This window comes from Chanos chanos, chromosome 9 (genome assembly GCF_902362185.1).
Source record: "Chanos chanos chromosome 9, fChaCha1.1, whole genome shotgun sequence".
Taxonomy (NCBI): domain Eukaryota; kingdom Metazoa; phylum Chordata; class Actinopteri; order Gonorynchiformes; family Chanidae; genus Chanos; species Chanos chanos.
Genome location: NC_044503.1, coordinates 32,371,966 through 32,391,983, shown reverse-complemented (window position 1 = coordinate 32,391,983; position 20,018 = coordinate 32,371,966). Strand labels below are relative to the sequence as shown.

The 20,018-nt window shown below is 43.1% G+C and overlaps 2 protein-coding genes across 3 annotated transcripts in view; one reads left to right on the top strand and one right to left on the bottom strand.

Annotated features, from left to right (window-relative positions):
• Window positions 1-10,367, bottom strand: part of shc1 (SHC (Src homology 2 domain containing) transforming protein 1) — a 29,878-nt gene extending 19,511 nt beyond the window's left edge. The window contains exon 1 of the mRNA XM_030783603.1: window positions 10,207-10,367. The gene's annotated coding sequence lies outside the window, so the exon portion shown is untranslated. The remainder of the gene's footprint in view (window positions 1-10,206) is intronic.
• Window positions 10,368-12,101: 1,734 nt separating this feature from the next.
• flad1 (flavin adenine dinucleotide synthetase 1) lies at window positions 12,102-17,425 on the top strand. Of its 2 annotated transcripts, none has more exons than XM_030783610.1 (8): window positions 12,102-12,446; window positions 13,001-13,165; window positions 13,747-14,506; window positions 15,173-15,320; window positions 15,574-15,672; window positions 16,009-16,198; window positions 16,862-16,935; window positions 17,108-17,425. In XM_030783610.1, exons 2-8 carry the CDS (start codon window positions 13,007-13,009, stop codon window positions 17,241-17,243), a joined length of 1,566 nt encoding a protein of 521 aa, XP_030639470.1. In that variant the 5' UTR covers window positions 12,102-12,446; window positions 13,001-13,006; the 3' UTR covers window positions 17,244-17,425. The 2 variants fall into 2 exon arrangements, with proteins under 2 accessions (XP_030639470.1, XP_030639469.1); XM_030783609.1 differs by having other exon boundaries at window positions 12,933-13,165.
• The last annotated feature ends 2,593 nt before the right edge of the window (window positions 17,426-20,018 follow it).

Sequence of the window (20,018 nt, the reverse complement as noted above, 5' to 3'; positions counted from 1 at the left end):
TCTCCCTCACACTGTCTAACTGGAAGTTTTATGAGAATACCTAAGCGTAATAAACACAGACTGAACGGAACATAAACCAGTGAAGGAATAGCCCTTTGTTCTGTCTTTTATTCAAAACAAATCACTATTACATCAATTAATCATGATAATATGATTAAGCAGCCTAGGAGCCCTTCAGTTGTGAAAGAACCTGTATTGTCTTGATTTGAATGAACACAATTCATTTAAGTCCCTGAAGATGTGTACAGCAGTTAAGGCAGTTCACTTCCTGTTGGCTGCAATATTTTTTCATTGGTTAGTAAGAAGCGGAAAGAGACTTTCCCCCCTCAGGACCCTAACAACAAGGTCAGAGATAATAAACGTCACTTGTGTACTGTAAACCAATGAGGTCAGTGTGTGAGCTAAGACATAACCAGCCACTATGCCTCAGGGTGTCAGCATGCGCGCGTGTGTGCGTACAAGTATGAATGTCTCATGGGCTTACCACATACTCCATTGGACAACAACGCGCTCAGCTTGTATGTGCCTGTTTCCCTAAAAACACCACAGAGCGCATATAAGCTCACACTGACACACATACACACACACACACTCACTCACTCACTCACTCACACTCGGATTCATATAAGCACACAAAGACACAAAGCAAGCCTTCATTAGGACTTACACACATTGGAAAAAAAAAAAAAAAAATCCAATCAAGGGGCAGCTTTTCGTTATTGTTGAACCACAACCATCCAAAGAGAATCACGATTTTTACAATAAGCATCTAATCAACATTGGTTGAAAGCAATAGCGTTCTGAAGACCTGATTATCCCTGCTGTGAAGAAAAACAAAGTCAAATGACAGGAAGATGGACTCAGGTGTGTTCACACAAGTGCACTTTTAGGGCAGCTGCAATTAAATCCCTGGTGTGCTAGCTATTTCATCACTGAAAGGGTATGTGTGTTTGTGTGTATGTGTGTTTCTTTGTCATAGAGAGGGGAGAAAAGAAGAGAGAGAGAGAGAGATTAAATGACTGACTGTTTCATTTTTAGTTATGTGTGTGTTTGTGTATTAAAACTGTTGTCCTGCACAGACACACTACGGAATGAAAAGAATGACCAGATGGGAGGGGGGTGTGTGTGTTGTGGCTTGCCCAAAATTTCTCATGTTCCACAGTCACACACACACACACACACACACACACACACACATAAAGACACAGACAGACAGGCGCACAGAGTATGTGCATGTTTGAGCGTGTCTAGCAGATTATCAAACTTCTGAACACTTTACAGCATTAAAATACTGAATTTAGCTGAGGATCTTTAGTTACCAATAGCAACTCATTTGAAATGCTATGGCAACAATGCTTTTTTTCTTCATCAAAACTATATTAGACTAGACAAGGCAGCCAAACTGACGCACACATTTTATACTGCATTTAAGGCCAAAATGTCACCTGGAGAAGCTAAAGTGAACTCGACCGCTAAATGTATCCCGACTGAGCCCATACGAGACACGTTTACAGTTGTTCCACTATCGTTTTCTTACCGTAAAACATTTCTATCAAAGAGGGCTTGAGACATTCCGTTGGCCGAGATAAACTGAATATACAGATTTGAACAATTAGCATCCTTAGCTGGAAACAATGGGAGTGAATGAGATCACTGTTTGGCTGGTTCACATCTTGGCCTCATTACTTCCATTGTTTCAAACTGTGTGGATGCTAATGTTAGCATCTTGAAACTCAGCTATCACAGCTGACAGAGAGCACCGCATCCCAATCAACAGAGTTGTTTTGAGATTTAATAAAAAAAAAAAAAAAGACAAAAGTGTTGGGAGATAAAAAAAAAAAAACAAACAAACAAAAAAACAAAAAACAAAAAAAACTGGCATACCAGTCCTTTGATTATACATTCAGCTACATACAATGACACATCTACATTCCACTGTCAGTTTCGGCACTGGTCACTGGCATGCTTCCAAACCCAATCCTATGCTTACTGTTCAGACGACAGAACCCAAAACCAGCCCAACACTGTGCTCTTCTGAAGTGTTTTAACCAGAGGTGGAGACCATGCCTTTGCCAGCTTCCCTATGGTGCATAATGACAGGGTTTCCGGGTGGAGGCATTCTGTTAGAAGCTGTTAGGCTGGAATCGAGCTCGAGTTTGGCTGTATTCTACAGCGTCTGCTGGGCTTAGCTTTTCACAAACGGCTCAAAACGGACACATTTATCTCAAGGTTTCCATGCCCTTGTAGGGTTTTCCCTTTGGAAATGATGCCCCGGCATACCTTTCCTCTCCCCCTCCCGAATGCCAGTCTTTGCCAAGCAAGCGGATAAATCCGATGTTGATTTTTTTTTTTGCAGCTAGTGATGGATAAGATGTGATGGATGTCTGTTTAAAAATTGATTTAATGAATCCCTGGATGTCATAAACAGTCTGTAAACAAGCAAATTGGCTCTTGTGGGTATAACGTCAGCAGTTTCAGAAATATAACTACATAAATTCTGCATGTTTCTGAAGAAGTACTCTTGGGGAGGTGCACTGGGAACTTCTTGCTCACCAGTAAATGGTGTGAATTTTGTTGTGTGGGGACAGTTTAAAAAAAAAAAAAAAAAGACAAGAGGAGAAGGAATTCATTCTCAAGTAGGCAGGGTGAATTGTGAGTCTAAGCCAAAGGCTGCTGAAAGGCCTTTTTCTGTATGTGCCAATGAAACTGGCCATTATTAAAAACCACTGGGAGGTCAATGTTTACCAGACCCTGAAATGCTAAAAGGAGGAGCAAACGCTTGAACAAAAAGTTATTTGTTAACCACCGATATCACCTCAGAGGAAGAACTAACTTTGGCTTGACCATTTGTAGAGTTAACAAAAGGATCATGGGACAAGTTGGTCACATTTACAACCACTGGGCTCCAAATCCGTCGTTTTTTGAAATGACCCAAAGGGGACAACCTTAATTTAATAAAGACAAACATACCAGGGCTACAGAGTCGCAGTCGGAGTTGGAGTTGAGGAGTCGGAGTTGGAGTCGAGGAGTCGGAAGCAAAACTGGGTTACTGGAGTCGGAGGTGCCTTACATTGAGGAGTCGGAGTCTTTGTGCACCGACTCCACAGCCCTTAAAATTTACTGTGTGACAAACAGCCCACAGAAGAAGAAGAAGAAGAAGAAGAAGAAGAAGAAGAAGGAAGAGAAGGAGGAGGAGGAGGAGAAGAAGAAGAAGAAGAAGAAGAAGAAGAAGAAGAAGAAGAAGGAGAAGTTTATTGGTCACATACACACAGAGCAGTGAGCAGTGAAATGCAGCCTCTGCCTTTAACCCACCCTATACACCAGTGAGTACGCACACACTACAGCAGTGAGCACACACACTAGAGCAGTGAGCACACACACTAGAGCAGTGAGCACACACACTAGAGCAGTGAGCACACACACTAGAGCATCGAGCACACACACTAGAGCAGTGAGTACGCACACACTACAGCAGTGAGCACACACACTAGAGCAGTGAGCACACACACTAGAGCAGTGAGCACACACACTAAAGCAGTGAGCACACACACTAGAGCAGTGAGCACACACACTACAGCAGTGAGCACACACACTAGAGCAGTGAGCACACACACTAGAGCAGTGAGCACACACACTAGAGCAGTGAGCACACACACTAGAGCAGTGAGCACACACACTAGAGCAGTGAGCACACACACTAGAGCAGTGAGCACACACACTAGAGCAGTGAGCACACACACTAGAGCATCGAGCACACACACTAGAGCAGTGAGTACGCACACACTACAGCAGTGAGCACACACACTAGAGCAGTGAGCACACACACTAGAGCAGTGAGCACACACACTAGAGCAGTGAGCACACACACTAGAGCAGTGAGCACACACACTACAGCAGTGAGCACACACACTAGAGCAGTGAGCACACACACTAGAGCAGTGAGCACACACACTAGAGCAGTGAGCACACACACTAGAGCAGTGAGCACACACACTAGAGCAGTGAGCACACACACTAGAGCAGTGAGCACACACACTAGAGCAGTGAGCACACACACTAGAGCAGTGAGCACACACACTAGGAGCCAGGAGCAGTTGGCAGCCACAGGCGCCCGGAGACCACTCTAGGTCTTTTTGCCAGTCGCTCGGTCGAAGGTCACTGATAGGAGTATTAATCCTAGCATACATGTCTTTGATGGTGGGAGGAAACTGGAGCACCCACAGGAAACCCCCACAAACACAGGGAGAACACGCAAAATCCACACAGAAAGGCCCGGGATATGAACCCAGGGCCTTCTTGCTGTGAGGCAACAGCACTAACCACTGAGCCACCGTGAAGCCCAGAAAGCCACCGTGAAGCCAAACTGTGTTTAATCTTGAATTTTCCTCGGGATTAATAAAGGATTTCGTAGTCGACTCCACCAGTCAAATAAGGTATATGGCAGATAATGTATATGACTCCATTCAAACAGAATCTCCTTTAGGCAGAGGGGGAGTTTGCAAGAGTCTAGACACAACACACATTCTGCATTGGGATAACGTGCTATCAGTGCTAATTTCTACCATCATGCAAAATGCAGTGTGTGTACACTTATTGACCAATCAATTTAAAAAAAATCTAACAAAAATCTTACTGTTAAAGACCAGATTTCCACTTTCCTGTGCCATCGTAAGCCAGAAGACTGGTCAAAGAAAAGCATAAGGGTTTCATTTTCTGATAATAAGAACTGAGGGCCTTTGAACGCTTCACAAAGGGGTTAAAGAGCAGACGCCATGCCAAGAGGGGTGTGAAAAAAAAGTCAGCGTCAGAAACACCATATACCAAACGGAAACACAACTTCACACATCTCACACTTGTGGCTATAGTTGAACCTTGTTCTACCTTTCTTTGTTCCCAAACATAAAATAAATTAAAAGCACATTCAATTCCACAAAAGAAGAGAAAGAGAGAGAGAGAGAAACGAGAGAGAGAGAGAAAGAGAGAGAGAGGGGGGGGGGAGAGCGAGAGAGAGAGAGAGAGAGAGCGAGAGCGAGAGAGCGAGAGAGAGAGAGAGAGAGAGAGAGAGAGAGAAAGAGAAAGAGAAAGAGAGAGAGCGAGAAAGAGAGAGACAGAGGGAGATTCTCTTAAGTGTGCATTAAGTAATAATCTCAAATCATGCTTCTGCGACGTGATTGGGTAAAAACTGGGGGAATTGTGGGAAATTGTAAATGCTTTTTTTTTTTTTTTTTTGTGAGTGGACATTATATTCACTCCAGCTTCTGCAGTACAAACATGTGAGGTTTCTATTTTAAGGACCTCTCCCTCCCTCTCTCACTCACCCACACCAGTCCCTGTAAAATATGCAGTCCTTTTCTTTCCCTCCCTTCCCTGGGACTATTTTTCCTTCTTCTCTCTCTCTCTCTCTCCCTTTCCCTCTCTCTCATTCTGTCACTCTAGCAGTAGAGTTCTTCTATAAGTGTTTATTAGACTGGATCTTAACTGTTTAAAAGTCTTGGCAGAAAGAGCAGCCTCTGTTTGACATAGAGGATCTTACTAAAAAGGTCGTTTTGAACTGCACTTAAACGTCTGGAACAAGCCTCCTGTCGACACTATGTTTATACCATTCATCTTCATATCTGAACGTCCTTTTTCTATCCTTTAAAATGACTAAGCATGTTTGGAGTGGTTTGACCTGTGAGGATAACAACAGCCCTCTAAAACCTCAGCTAATACCAACTTCGTGAGAAATGGAGAAATGGAGAAACTGAGGTTTAAAATTGCAATAAATTAACAACAACAATAACAACAAACTATCACTTACACTTGTCTTCAGTTATTCACATCTGCTTAACCTCTTTTTTCTCTCTCAGAACTCACTCTCACCTTTCTCTCTCTCACCTGTCAGGTTTTTTTTTTTTTTTTCCTAGGGGCAGCCTTCGTAAATGATAAACATAAACCGTTCACCTTCGGCACTTGATAAACAGAGCACCTTTTTTTCCCCCCAGTATCTCTCACTCTGTATATTCACACGGACCTTCCCTCTCATACTCTCTCACCTCTCACTCATTCATTGACTCTGATGCTGGCCTCTGGTTACTCACTCTTTTTAACTCCCGTACAACTGATTAACACGTCTTCTCCCTCTCAGAGTGACAATGCGACAATGTCTGGTTGCATCTAAACCTCCATCTATGGCGAATTCTAGCCCTAGACTGCTCCCTTTGTGTCGAGAGAGTCATTTTCAGACAGGGAAACCCCACACCAGACACTGTGACACAATATCAAAGGAAATGTCACGCACAGGACACTGGGACTTGAGGTCCAAACGCTGGGAGGTCCGGCGATCTTTGACCTCTCTGTAGGATCCTGACCAGAACAGAAAAGGAAACGTTGTCGCGGTAAGAGGGGCCACACATTCACGCGCATTCACAAGGGTTAGAGGTCGCCCACCGTCCCCGACCTCTGAACCTGGACTGACCTTTTAGTAACAGTCACAGTGTAAGAGGTTCTCCTGCCGTGCGAGCAGCTATGGACGGTGACTTAAGCAGAAAAGTGTGTGAAAGTACCACACAGCGGCCCGGATTGCTTATGAACATGAAGCACAGCAGGAAGGTATCGTACCACAAATGTGGCACGGTGCCCGTGATCATTCTGATAACAGCGCAATTAAAAAGAAAGCTGCGCAAATTAAACAGGTATACAAACCAGATACACGCACAGTCGTGACAGACGTTAAAGAAGCCAGTGGGCATGCAACTATAGGCAGACTTAACCCTGAACCATAATTTTGATATTGTGCATTCATGTGTGCATGAGAAAAAGAAAGAGGATGAAGAAAAAGAGAGAAAGAGAGAGATGGTCAGCGAGAGAGAGAGAGAGAGAGAGAGACAGAGAGAGAGAGAGCGCACGAGAGAAACAAAGTATGTGGGGACAACAGTAACAACAAACCTTGATTAAAAAATTAAACAAAGCATAATGAATTGTGTGTGTGTGTGTGTGCACGTGCGTGTGTGCACGTGTGTGTGCGCATGTGTGTGACTGTTAAGTGACAGTCATGTACAATGTGGTGGAAGAACAGAACAGGAAACAACCCCCAACAAACCCTTCGTTCAATAAAGGACCAAGCAACAGAAGAATGAGAGGCCAGAGAGAAAGAAAGAAAGAAAGAAAGAAAGAATAATAAAGCACAAATATTCAAATCTACACTTATAGGGAGTCTCAAACACACCTGCATACATAGCCTACCCTCACCCTAAATTTCTCATCAGCAAAAACTGCACAGGATACACGATATACCTCGGACCAGATGCACTGCAAAACAGTTTTATGTGGCTAGTACACAATAGCACATTACTCATAAGAATGTTATTGGGGTTTTTTTTTGCAAAACAGCTTAGACCGTACATCCTGTTACATTCATTGCTGACCACATATATACAATGAAATAAACAACAGGTCTAGATTCATATCTGCCTCTAAAATTCATGTGAAGTGGGTGTGCAAAGTTCTGCAGCAAATTTCATGACATGGTGAAACCCCTGCTCATGTCAGGGCGAACAGCAGCGATGGGATGGATGCGTTGAGTGACGTCTGCTCTGTTCTTTGAATTCTGTTCATATCACTTGCTCAGTAAGACAGCGAGAATCAGTGAACGTCAGTTAGTTTAACCGACCAACTGCTTCGGGAAGCCAAAGAGCGGCGCTGACGGAATAAACAGGTTTATTCATTTGACCTGCCTATGGTTTTACCTGATGAGGGTCATTTCAGTTCTTCCTAAATGTATGACACAGAGTCAGATTACTCATGCGCAGGTTTAAGCCTGCAGACAAAACAAGCAATGCCCTTACACGTGTCCGGACACATACGGCCAACAGTATCGCGTAAGACCCGAAGACGGGCAGCAATAAAGAGGTAGTAATTCGATAGTTAGCGCCTGTCATAAACACGGGCACTACAGTCATTGTTACCATTTTCCCTCATGATATTCAATAGTTCTTCCCTCTATTCGTTCCCTAAAAAAATGTTTGCAAAACCAATCTGAACTTCTTCAAAAAAAACAGGGTGATAGTGTGTGTGTGTGTGTGTGTGTGTATGTGCGCGTGCGCACACACACACACACACACACACACACACACACACACACACACACTACAAGATCAGTGAGAGGGATATGTGAACGAGTCTTTCTCTCTCGTCTGTTTTGACAGGTAATACAGAACTGCCCCCATTTGGCCAGTACTGATCAATATCTCTCAGTCACTCAGACATGTCAGGAAAAAACCTTCAAAACATGCCAGCTTTCTCCTAGGAGATTGAGTGTGTGTGTATGAGCATACAGGTGGTGTGTGTGTGTGTGTGTGTGTGTTCATATTATATCAGTCGGTCTCAGTGAGTCAATTTACCGGTGAAAATAATTGAGATTGTCAGCCCAGTCTTCCAGGCTGTAATCGGATGGGATCGGACAAAATATGGTGGCTTGGCTGACTGGTTAGAGTAGCCTGCATGCTAGCTGATAAAGTATATAGGGAGGAGGGAGGGTAAGAGAGAGAGAGAGAGAGGGAGAGAGAGAGAGAGAGAGAGAGAGAGAAAGAGAGAGAAAGAAAGAGAGACAGATTGTTGGCTTAGAACTGCTTGTCTGACATTTTATCATACTGTGCTGTCTGACACTCTCATGAACTGCCTGTCGCCCACTTATCAAGAACTCAATAACAACAACAACAACAACAAAAAAAAAAGAAATTAAAAAAAAGAAAAGAAATTCCTTTTAAAAAAAATGGAACAAGTTCTAATGCTAAGCTCCAGAGCAAAACAAAACAAAACATATAAAAAAAAGTTTTGTTTTGTCATGTCTCACTTTCTAAAATGCCCCTGTTATTACAACACTCAAAGGAACAGACGTGTTTTTGTTTGTTGTTGCAAAACAATGAAGGCCTGTATGATCAATGGCAACACATCTGTTTAGAGTTGTATGGTTATTTAGGCCAATACAGTAGAGGACACGACCAGGTGACATGTTTGTTTTGAGGACTCCTCTCTACACCTGCTTGGGCTAACTAAATCCAGTCATTTTAAACATTACACGAATCTCTCACAAAACATTTCTGAAATGTGGATAAACTATCAGTCAAGGGTGCTGGGAGCTTCACCTCAAGCAAAGGTGGTAACTTGTACAGAATTATTCACGTCACAGGATTTTTCAAATTTCCTCTACAAAGCAAATCCAATAGGGTGCTTTTCAATTTTGAGCTTTCCAGACTGCCGATTTCAATATATATCCGCCAACACTGACAGTTATTAAACGCTCACAAAATCTGAAACAGCTATGGCTGCCACCTTTTGTCTAGGTTAAGATGAAAACTGGACAAAAAGCCTCCCTCGAGGGTCAGAACCGTGATATTACCTCACCAAATAAATCGTTGTATCAATCACTTAGTCGTAGATAATCCCGTTTGAGATTACACGGCTTACTACCTAACCACCTAAAGGTCTGATTCAGAGGTTAACTGAGAGAAATATGAGTTAAGCGTCTCCGGACTACAACACTTGAGCTCGTCTCCCAACGGCTGGCGACAGCTGCTGTTGTGTTAAGTTAAATATTATTCATCGCTTGAGTCCGTTTTGTGGGAGATGGGACAGTCTGTATCATTAAACAAATCTACAAGAAACCAGCAAGACAAAGTTGTTTTGACGTGATTCCTTAAGCAGGCTAATACAAATGCCTTTCATAGTTTAAATGGGGAAACACTTTAGATAGTCAACACAGATCACCACTTAACTGAATTAGGTGAGTATGCTCACAAACTAGCTCTCGATATAATTTGATTACCACCACCACGTTAAAATGACAGTCAAGCGATTACGAGTCAAAATGTATCGTTAAGCTTGGCTGGCTGAACTGGCTACTTCTACATTTGTAACGACTAACTTTCCCTTGCTGTTAAACTATTTAGTGAGTATCATATGCACAATGACAATATGAGAGCGTTACCACAATGATACTTTATGTAGTAAATAGCACATCGCAAAGTAAATAAACAGAAACACGGACGTGTAGACGGCCTATGTAGCCTGTTGGAAACATAAAAATAAAGTATCGATGACGGTGACAACGTTGAGCGAAAGAACTTCTAACCGAGTAGGCTACCGACCACGTTCCAACACGTAGTACTGAAATTTCCCGTCCGAAATCGCGCAGTCAAGAGTAGTCAACTTTCGCCAAAAACTTACCCGCTCTCTTCCTCTTGGCGCTGGAGTTCCTTTCCTACTGTCCAAACACTTTTGACCCACTTTCTAAAGAATCACATTGAAGCAACAGGACAGTACGGTTACAAGTGTACCGCTGTCTTGTAATCAGTTACAACTGAACAGAGAGCAAAAAATGATATGAAACTTTTCTTCTTTCCTCTCCCTTCCTTTCCTCCCCCTTCTCTCCCCCCTAAACCACGGTCCAAAAAAAAGCAACTTCCGTGATCGAATGGCTGCGTCATGTGGCTTGGAGTCCACACTAGCGCCCGCACCTGGCTCTCAAGGGAGAGCGCTCGGCCTTGACTGTTGTTTTCGCACAAGACGGGAAATTTCCCACATCGGGAGGTGAAGTCATAGTGAACACTGGACACTATGCTACATACAAACCAGTTGCCATACCGGAATAGGTCTCTAAGCCAATATTAATTAAGAACAGCTCTGTTCTCCAAATGTTTTCCTCAGAACATGACACAGAGTACGTCTTGTGAGACTGGAGTGTGAATTCTGTACTTTGGAGGGGAAACCACGGAGTCGTATTTGTTTTATCTATATTTGAAGACTTTGTTTCGTGTTTTTGGTTTCCTTTTGGTTAAAGCCACAATATTTTCTCTGAATTGTTCTGAGTTTTGTTTTAAAAAGAGAGCATGAACTGATACAAACAAAGATTGTACTTACCAATGCTCCCTGATCAGGATTATATAATATAGTCTTGGAAAAACTGTGATCCAATATAATGAACAGGGAAACCAACAATAACAGTAAAAATGTACTGCTGGCTTACCCAAGATAGGGGTCATCATCTGGCCAAAGCTGTTTATTAACAACTAGCACTTCTGGTGTTGAGGAGCTGGAGACTTCACGGTTTTAAGCCAGAGTGCTGAAAAATAGACCATATTTGGGCCATCCTGTCCTTGTGTCCACTCATTTCATCCTTTTAACTTTTGTCAGATGAAGACAGAAATTCAGTTTTCAGTGACTGTTAACTTTAAGACTGAATACTGATTTTTCCATCTTTCCTTAAAAACTTTTTACAGCAGTGATAAACACTGATCATTTTGTTTGACACCCCGTACGTGGGCTTATGAACATGTCACTTTTTTTTTTAATATAAACAATTTCTGCTGATTTTCTTATAATTAGCATCATACCTCACAAATGGTTTAGTCCTGTTTGTTATGTTGTAAAATCAGTAACTGGTGCCCATACGTTCACTACATTTACCTGGTGTCAAATTGGTGGAAGTTGTTAAGTGAGTGTCAAGCGACAGGTCTGAATATTTTAAAGCTACTTTTGCAACTTAAATTTTAACAGCATAATTCAAAGAAATAGACTTTGCTTTCATGTTAAAATAAGGGGAAACTACTTTGACTGTACGCATTTTGGCTAAACTAAGCCATACTGCTGAAACGTCGTTGTTAATGAGTAATTGAATTGGTAAATTTTGCTTATAACACATTCACCAACAGAAACGATTGCCCAGCAAGTTGGTCAGCTGATTTGAGTGACAGCAGATGTATCCAACCCAGAACAAGTTTTTTTTTTCTGGCTGCAATTTACAAATTTCCACAATTAGTTTTACTGGATAAGGGTATGCTGATGTCGGTGGTTTCGTTTTATGTGCAATTTCAGTGTCAGTCGCTTTAAAATAACATTTTTAGGAGAACGAAAAGACGTCATGAAACAACACAGCCGACGACCGTTCTTCCTCATTGTGAGCCGTGGTCCACAGCATGGTTATTTTGTCCCGCCTTATTTTCAGCTTATTGGCCAACTAACTGCGGGTGTCTTTGTCTTGTCCTATTCTAACTGGTTCGTTTTAGGTCACATGGTCTTCGCGTGACGTTGGCGATACATAACTACCGACGTTTGCGGAGCTCAGTGGGTGTTCATGCACTTACCTAACTGAATTTGAATTACTTACTTAGAAGATAAAGACTGGAAATGCACACTAGAAAATTCATGTTTTCCAATATTGCATGGTTTATACTAGTATCAGGCTAGAGATGTTACTGAAATTTGAAAAGCTTTAGTCGGCACAAAGAAGCGAACAGCTTTAGCACAGTTGACCGTGAGTAGCGTCACCCTTGGCCCAGAAGACGTGACTTACCGGCATGTCCAGTAACAAAAGTTAAGGAATTGTTCATACCGTATTGATAATTGATAATCCCAGCGCCCACTTTAGCTGTCTGGGATACTGCCCAATAGTGATCTTGGTTTCGAAGGTAAGAGGATTGTTTTAAATATTTTAAAACGTGAGCTTGCATTTTACTATAGCAGGCTTTAGTCGAAAAGTGAAACTCTAGCCAGACAACACTGGCAGATAACCTACGCTGAACTGATCTTTCAAATTTGTAACTCTAAAAGACAGCCTAAGAGGGGTCTTGTCCTTCAACAGGTTTTTCTTGGTTACTATATATTGTCTCATTACTAAGCCCATAGTCTGTAATTAAAAAAAAAACAGCGGTCAGTATTGGGTCTTCAAGTTAAATGTAAGACTGAAGTAATTACGATGTTCTCAACTGAGCAAAACTGAAGAGGCTCAGCTCTGCCTTATAGTTTTTAGGGAAAGTTATTATGTATTATGTTTTTCTTAAGCTCATTTATTTTCAAACGGCCTTATCTTTATTTCTTTAACTTGCAGTTATCTCATGTCAAACTATTATTGCTGTATAACTGTCATTCAGACTGTATGTTTCTATCTTTGTCAGACCCTCTACCTCTCTTCCCCGCTCCTCGTATTTTTGTGGTGCGTCTCCTTGGCCGTTCCTGGATTAAGGCCTGAATGTTGCAGGCCCTGCCCCGTTTAGGTAGAGCAGCGGTGAGGATCCGGAGAGTTGGGGCTCAGATCACTGCGATGGCCCAAAACTGCACTATCTCCACCCAGGAGAAAGGGGGTGCGACCACAGCAGCTATAATCATCATCGGAGATGAGATTCTCAAGGTGAGATTAGTCCAACCCAGATTGGTTCAGCAGGACGATGCAAGAATGTAATTGATGCCCAACTGAACTGCCAATCACAATGTCTGGAGTTAGGCGATGGAGCGATCTTGGAGTTAAGTGCCAAGCTCAGGGGCATAATTTAGACTGAACCATCATGCTTGGGGTAAAAACCCAGTAACCTCAAATTATTTGGACACATTTTTTGTTACCGTGATGTCATTAGTACTCTAGAGACTTGAATTTGGGCCCTCAGGTTAAATGTCTGAAGCCCTACCCACGGCGCTATACCTGTTTTAAAAGCTCAAGGCTAGAGTCATTACACTCCAAGTCTGACTGTACGGTTACTTGTGCTGTCTACATTCTGCAGTCAATCAGATGCTGAAGCCCAAGCTTGTCTACAATAATGTTATTATACTAGTACACAGCTAACTCAGTCAGATTAGAGTTTAGTTAAAAGACAGTGTTGTGTTGTTACACCACACAGACAATGCGACACCTAATTTAACACTAAATAAACTATGCTATGGAGTAAATAATGGCTGACTTGGTATGTAAATATTGTTTTATTTCCCTTTTGTCAGGGTCATACCGTGGACACCAACAGTACCTTTTTGTGCTGCGCGTTGCGGAAGCTTGGCGTATGTGTGCGGCGTATCACAGTCATTCCCGACGTCCCAGAGATCATCGCCAAGGAGGTGGCCCAGCTCGCTCCCACGGTGACCCACCTCATCACGTCCGGCGGCGTCGGCCCCACGCACGACGACGTGACGTTCGAGAGCGTGGCTCTGGCGTTCGGCGAGAAGGTCGTCGCTCACCCGGAGCTCACTCGACTCGTGGAGGAGTTCTTTGGGACCAGTGACCCCAACAGCCCCACCATGAAGTTGGCGATGGTTCCGGAGTCGTCCAAACTTAATTACGGCACGGACCCCCAGACCGGCCAGCGGCTGCGGTACCCGCTGGTCAGCGTCCGAAACGTGTACCTCTTCCCTGGCATCCCCTCCCTGCTGGAACGGGCCTTTAACGGCCTCACGCACTTATTCTCAGGTTCGGGCACCACCTTCCACACCCGGGAGGTGTTCGTTGACGCGGACGAGGCCGAAATTGCCTCTGCTCTGACCCGTCTGCAGGCAGGCTGGGGGAAGCGTGTTTCTCTGGGCTCGTACCCCGATTGGCTGAGCAACTACCACCGCGTTCGACTGGTTTTGGACTCTGACAACTCGGAGGAGGTGGATCGGGCTCGGGCCCAGTTGGTGGAGGAGCTGCCCAAAGGAAGCGTGGTTCCGCTGGTCACGGATCCAGTGTCCATTGCTACTGAAGAAGTCTATTCACTGTCTAACAGCGGTGAGAGAGAGAGAGAGTGGGAGAGAGAGTGAGTGAATGAGACAGAAAGTGAGTGAGAGACAGAGAGAGAGAGTGTGGGAGTCAGAGAGAGAGGGAGTGAGTTAGGATGCAAGAGAGAGAAAAACCAACAGGGACAGAGACAGACGGATGGAGGCAGCATGTTGTGAGTCAAGCATAGAAAAGTTGAGTTGTAGACAGAAATATCCCTGATGGTGAAGGACAGAGAGAAAGACAGGTGTCAAAGAGAAAGAGACAGAGAAGAGAGGGAAAGGTAACGTAGAATAGAATGTGTGCAGACATCGTAAGGGAGACTGGAAAAAAAACACAGACCTGTCAAAATGTGTGTGCTAGCCCTCCAAATGGTCTGGGAATTAGGCTGTGCTCTCCGAGCAGTACAGAGGAGTTATGCTGATTGTCAGTGGTTTCAGGCTTAGCCACGGGGCAGAGGACTCTAGGTTCTCACAAACCTTACAGGCATGTCTTTAATAGATAAATCTGACCATGCTGTTCAAGCCTTACGTCTAAATGAAGTATGTTCAAATCCAATTTCACAGCAGAGAAGTCATCATAATCTTTTTTTTTTTTTTTTGCATTCATAATACAGTTGCTAACCGTGCAGGCGTACACGCTTGTTGTTATGTGTGTACGCAACTACGTTTCCCATAGGCACACCGCTGGGGTCGAAGGTGGCAACAGCATTGAAGACCATAGAAACGGCATTGGATCAGTATGCAACGAATGAGATCTGTGTGGGATTTAACGGTGGAAAAGATTGCACAGCCCTGCTGCATTTGTATTACGCTGCACTGAAACGGTGAGAAGGAGAGACACGGACGGAGGGAGCAGTACCTGGAAGAAAAAAAAAAAAAGGGCGGGTTAAAAAAAAAGAGACAGGATGAAACGAATCCAACTTCTGTTTTGTGAAATTAGGGAAATGATCCGTTATTGCAATAAGCGATATATATCGTCCTTACCTTCGCTTTGTCATTCTTTTTCATTTCCTTTTATTATTATTATCATTTTTTTTCCCCCTCTTCTTGATCACTCGTTCTTTCTCTCTCTCTTAGGCGCTCCCCGGACGGTAAGGACAAAGTCAAAGCGCTGTACATTCGCATTCTCTCTCCCTTTCCAGAGATGGAAAGATTTCTACAGGACACAATCAAAAGGTAAAATGAGCCGTCGCACCCCCCCACCCCCCCCCCCCCCCGCCTCCACACAATCACTCCGTTCTTTCACCGATTCTTTCACCGGTTTGCAGAAGCTCCGTCCTTGAAGCTACAAGTCTGTTTTTTTTTTTTAATATGTGAATAATGCATAGACCAGGATTACTCCTGTTGAATATGTATTTTCTATTCAACATTATCACGCCGTTGATGGTACTGTTAGAGTCTTTGACCCCCCAGACGCATACGTAATTCACTCAGAGTCAAGCGTGGAACCGCCGTACACCCCGATCTCCTCCGGCTCATTATTTGGCACGTTTCCATCCTGCCACGTTTCAGGTACGACCTGGAGCTTATCTCTGTGGAGGGCAGTATTCGGCAGGCCCTGAATGACGTCCGGGAGAGGAGGCCGGAACTCCGGGCCGTCCTTATGGGGACCAGACGCAGCGACCCCTATTCACACACGCTCACGCCCCTCTGCCCAACAGACCCTGGCTGGCCCGACTACATGAGGGTTAACCCCCTACTGGTGTGTGAAGATCACCCTCACATACACATACACACACACACACACACACACACAGACTAGTATGCCAGGACTACCCATATTCCACTTACACACTGCATATGATTGGGTGCCGTATGATTCATTGTGTTAAGGTACAATTCCTGACTTTATTATTTACCTTATTATTACCCAAGTACATTTATGACAAGATTATAACATAGTTGTGGCGTTTATGAGTTTTAAAAGAATGCCCAGCCTTAGTTGCAAGGACCTCTCTCAGAAATGGCGTCGTTAAAAGCAAAGTCGGGCGTATCGCGGATGTCGGCAGAAACGTTCCTTCGGCTGTTCGAAAAAATCATAAAATCCACCCGGCTGGACGGAGTAACGGTCGTGCATTTTAGTGTCTGACTCATTCACTCACACACACCAGCACCCACACACAAACGCTGCTAAATGATGTGAAAAATACCGGGGGAATGAATAGTAATGAATTCGACACTCGGTGAGAGACAGTCTAGCGAGGAATCTGTTCGGCTTATAAGGACATCATCATGCAGAGAGTTAGAGGCCATCCATGTACAAGGTTATTCAGCTCCATTGCTTTAAATTTTAACGTTATTTTAATAATCATTTTGACATACTCGATCAGTTAATGAATTCATTGTAAACTCTTTCTGTTTGCAGGATTGGACATACCATGACATCTGGTCGTTCTTAAGGACTCTGTATGTGCCATATTGCATTCTATACGATAAAGGGTGAGACCGGCCTTTTCTCTCTGCTCATCTATCCATCCATCCATCCATCCATCCATCCATCTATCTCAAAATCCCTCTTTGTCAGTCTTCGCTCATTCTTTATCCCATCCGTATTGCGAGATTGCCTTTCCACGTCAGTGACTGGCCGGTGCACTTGTCTGTTTACCCATAGGTACACCTCATTGGGTAGTATGGACAACACCCGGAGGAATCCTGCCCTTCAGACTGTGGACAGCAGGGGCGTGACCCGTTACAAACCCGCCTACCAACTGGAGAATGAGGAGGAGGAACGGAACTCCAGGGCATGATGTCACCTGGGGATGCTGTAGTCATGAAAATGTATGTCTGTGTGTGAGTGTATATATATGCATGTATGTTCGTATGTTCACATATGTGTGTGTGTTTGACTGCATGTGTGTGTGTGATGTGAGTTCTGTGATCTAACACAGAGACAAATGCTGTAGTTTATATTAAAAACTCATCCAGCGATCTGCGTCTCCAAGTGAATCATTTCTTAGGAGAAGTTAAGTATAAGGAAGATGTGGAGAAATACCCCCCCCCCCCCTCCCCACAAAAAAAAGCAACGGATTAACAGATGAGAAAGAGTGGGAGTGTGTACAGTGTTCAGTGTGGATTAGCTTTATCATTCTACACACTTCATTCACATATACTTATTTCAGTAATTACCCATTCATACAGAATTTCAGAATCAGAATGTGTTTTATTGCCAGGCAGGTTTACTCCTACCAGGAATGGTTCTTGGTGTGTAGGTGCACCATACAAATACAGCATACAAATACAAATATACAATACAAATACGAATACCGTACAAATACAACACTATAGTACAATGAATAGTAGTGAAACACAAACAAAAATCAAGAAACAGTGCAAGGAGCTGTACGACGTTCAGAATATTTTAAATGATCACATTATTAAAAAGGGGAAAAAAAAGTCATTTGTGTACCTCTTATGCATGTTAAAACAACATTCTACAGCCAAAAACACATTTTATAAAGAATTATGTAGTCCTGATTCTCTTCATCTTTTGAGGGAGACTAAGATTTTCTGCGCAGTTTCTCCACCTCTATCCATCATGCACCATGACTTGTTCATTACGGCGAGCTAATCCGTGGCCCTGTAAATTTTGAGGAGCGGTGGTCGCTGGATTTCACCGCATGAGTTTGCTCAAGGCCGGGTCGAACACCTTCGCAATTCTGATTTCAACAATGAAAAGTTTCCCTCTTAAATCAAGACGACTGGTATATAAACTGTACGTAGAGGATTTTTTTTCGTTCAGGCTTCATAGTTACTTCATAGTTCATAGTTACAAGAATTTTGCTCAAGTTCAGTCCCCAACGCTTGGGTGTAGCGCTTTTGAATCGGTAGGTTTGCTCTCACACTATTAAAAAAGATGCAATGTCAGTTTTCGACCTCACGGGTGCGGTGTAATCACGTTTTAAATTCAGCATCGTGATCACAACAAATTACTTTCTCCATTTCCATGCTAGATTGAATCCCGGCGTATCGATCCTTTCTCCCCGCCTGGAAATTAGTCAACGGTCTGGCAACGAGAATCAATGCGGGGCAATCTAATAAAGCGACTCGCTTACGGACGCGGCTTGGGGACGCACAGACTGTTACACCTCCAATTACTAGCTCTCCCGTATCTATATTTCACCCCTTTCTCTAAGCTGTTATGTGAATATTGAGAAAAATACTGTGGTTCTGCAAGAGCGATAACATGATAATCGTGGTAAGAGGTAGAGGAAAAATCAATCAAAATTCTATCACTAAACTAAGTCTTCAGCAGGATATGCTGAAGGGTGTAACTGTGAATTTGTCTCTCTCCCTCAGAGTGTAATGTTAAAACGTAGGGTGCCAAACGTATGTTCCTTAGGAGCCCATATGTAATAGAAACTGAGCACTCATGTAATTTACTTTGTACAATTTACTCATGTTAAGTAATGTATGTGTCAGAGAGAGAGAGAGAGAGATTCAAGTGTGTGTGTGTGTGTGTGTGTGTGTGTGTGTGTAAGATGATGACAGAAGCAGAGCAGAGGTAGTGTTAGCTCAGCAATCACTGTTAGCCTTTACAAGGAGCAGGCTCTGCTCTACAAATTAACTCAATTTCTCTGCCAGCTCCCACTTTCTCTCTCTCTCTCTCTCTCTCTCTCTCTCTCACATACACACACACTTACACACTTGTGTTGTTCTGCTGATTACACTATCCCCTCCTGGCTGTCTTTATCTACAGTCTTCCATTCTCACCAAATGGAATGTTTTATCTGGCTGTATTACAAGGCACCATCACTACTTCAGCATTACATTAAACTGCCAGGACAACATAACACTAAAACATGACATTTCACTGTATAACCCTACAATACAATCTAGGCTTACTGCTACAGCCAATCAGTCTCACCTGACAACATCTTCATCACAATAAAATACCATTACTGCATTACTGGAACCATTCAACCATGACCTGTTCCTTCTGTAAAAAAAAAAAAAAAAAGTCAATTTTTAAACTGATTCATTCCGTTACATCTAGCCAACAGCTTTTCAAATTTACACCCACCTGTAGGTTTAAGCATTTAACAATACTCTGTAACATTGCTCTTATGTCATTTTCCCATTTAATTGTTAACACGGGCCCATCATAAAAAACGCAAATAGATTATACAGGGGGCGCAGACATTCATAGGTTGGTTGAATAATAGTAGTAACATAATATAAATAATCTTTTCATAATGAAACAAACCAAGAAATAACAGGCTCATATAGCTGGTAAGGTGTGAACTCATCGAATCACGACCTCATATATTTCTGTTCTTTCCAGCTGGGAAGTTAACTGTTTGTTATTCAGCTATCACAGCAAGAGCAAGCAGAATGCATCATATTATCCACACTGATAGAGCTGATAGTGAACAATTTGTTTAACGGTTCAAAGCAATGATGAGCTACAAACGTGTACTGAAAATATGACCCTGCTACAGTTAACAGAACACCGGTCTCTTCTGAAGACACAGTAGAGGTGAAAGTAAAATGGGCCCTTCTTTGCAACTGTAGAAATCTTTTAT

Bases quoted from the DNA above. Each gene is read 5' to 3' on its own strand.
- flad1 (XM_030783610.1), top strand. From the start codon at position 13,007: ATGTTGCAGGCCCTGCCCCGTTTAGGTAGAGCAGCGGTGAGGATCCGG. The intron at 13,166-13,746 runs GTGAGATTAGTC...CCCTTTTGTCAG, and splicing joins TCGGAGATGAGATTCTCAAG to GGTCATACCGTGGACACCAA. The intron at 15,673-16,008 runs GTAAAATGAGCC...GCCACGTTTCAG, and splicing joins CTACAGGACACAATCAAAAG to GTACGACCTGGAGCTTATCT.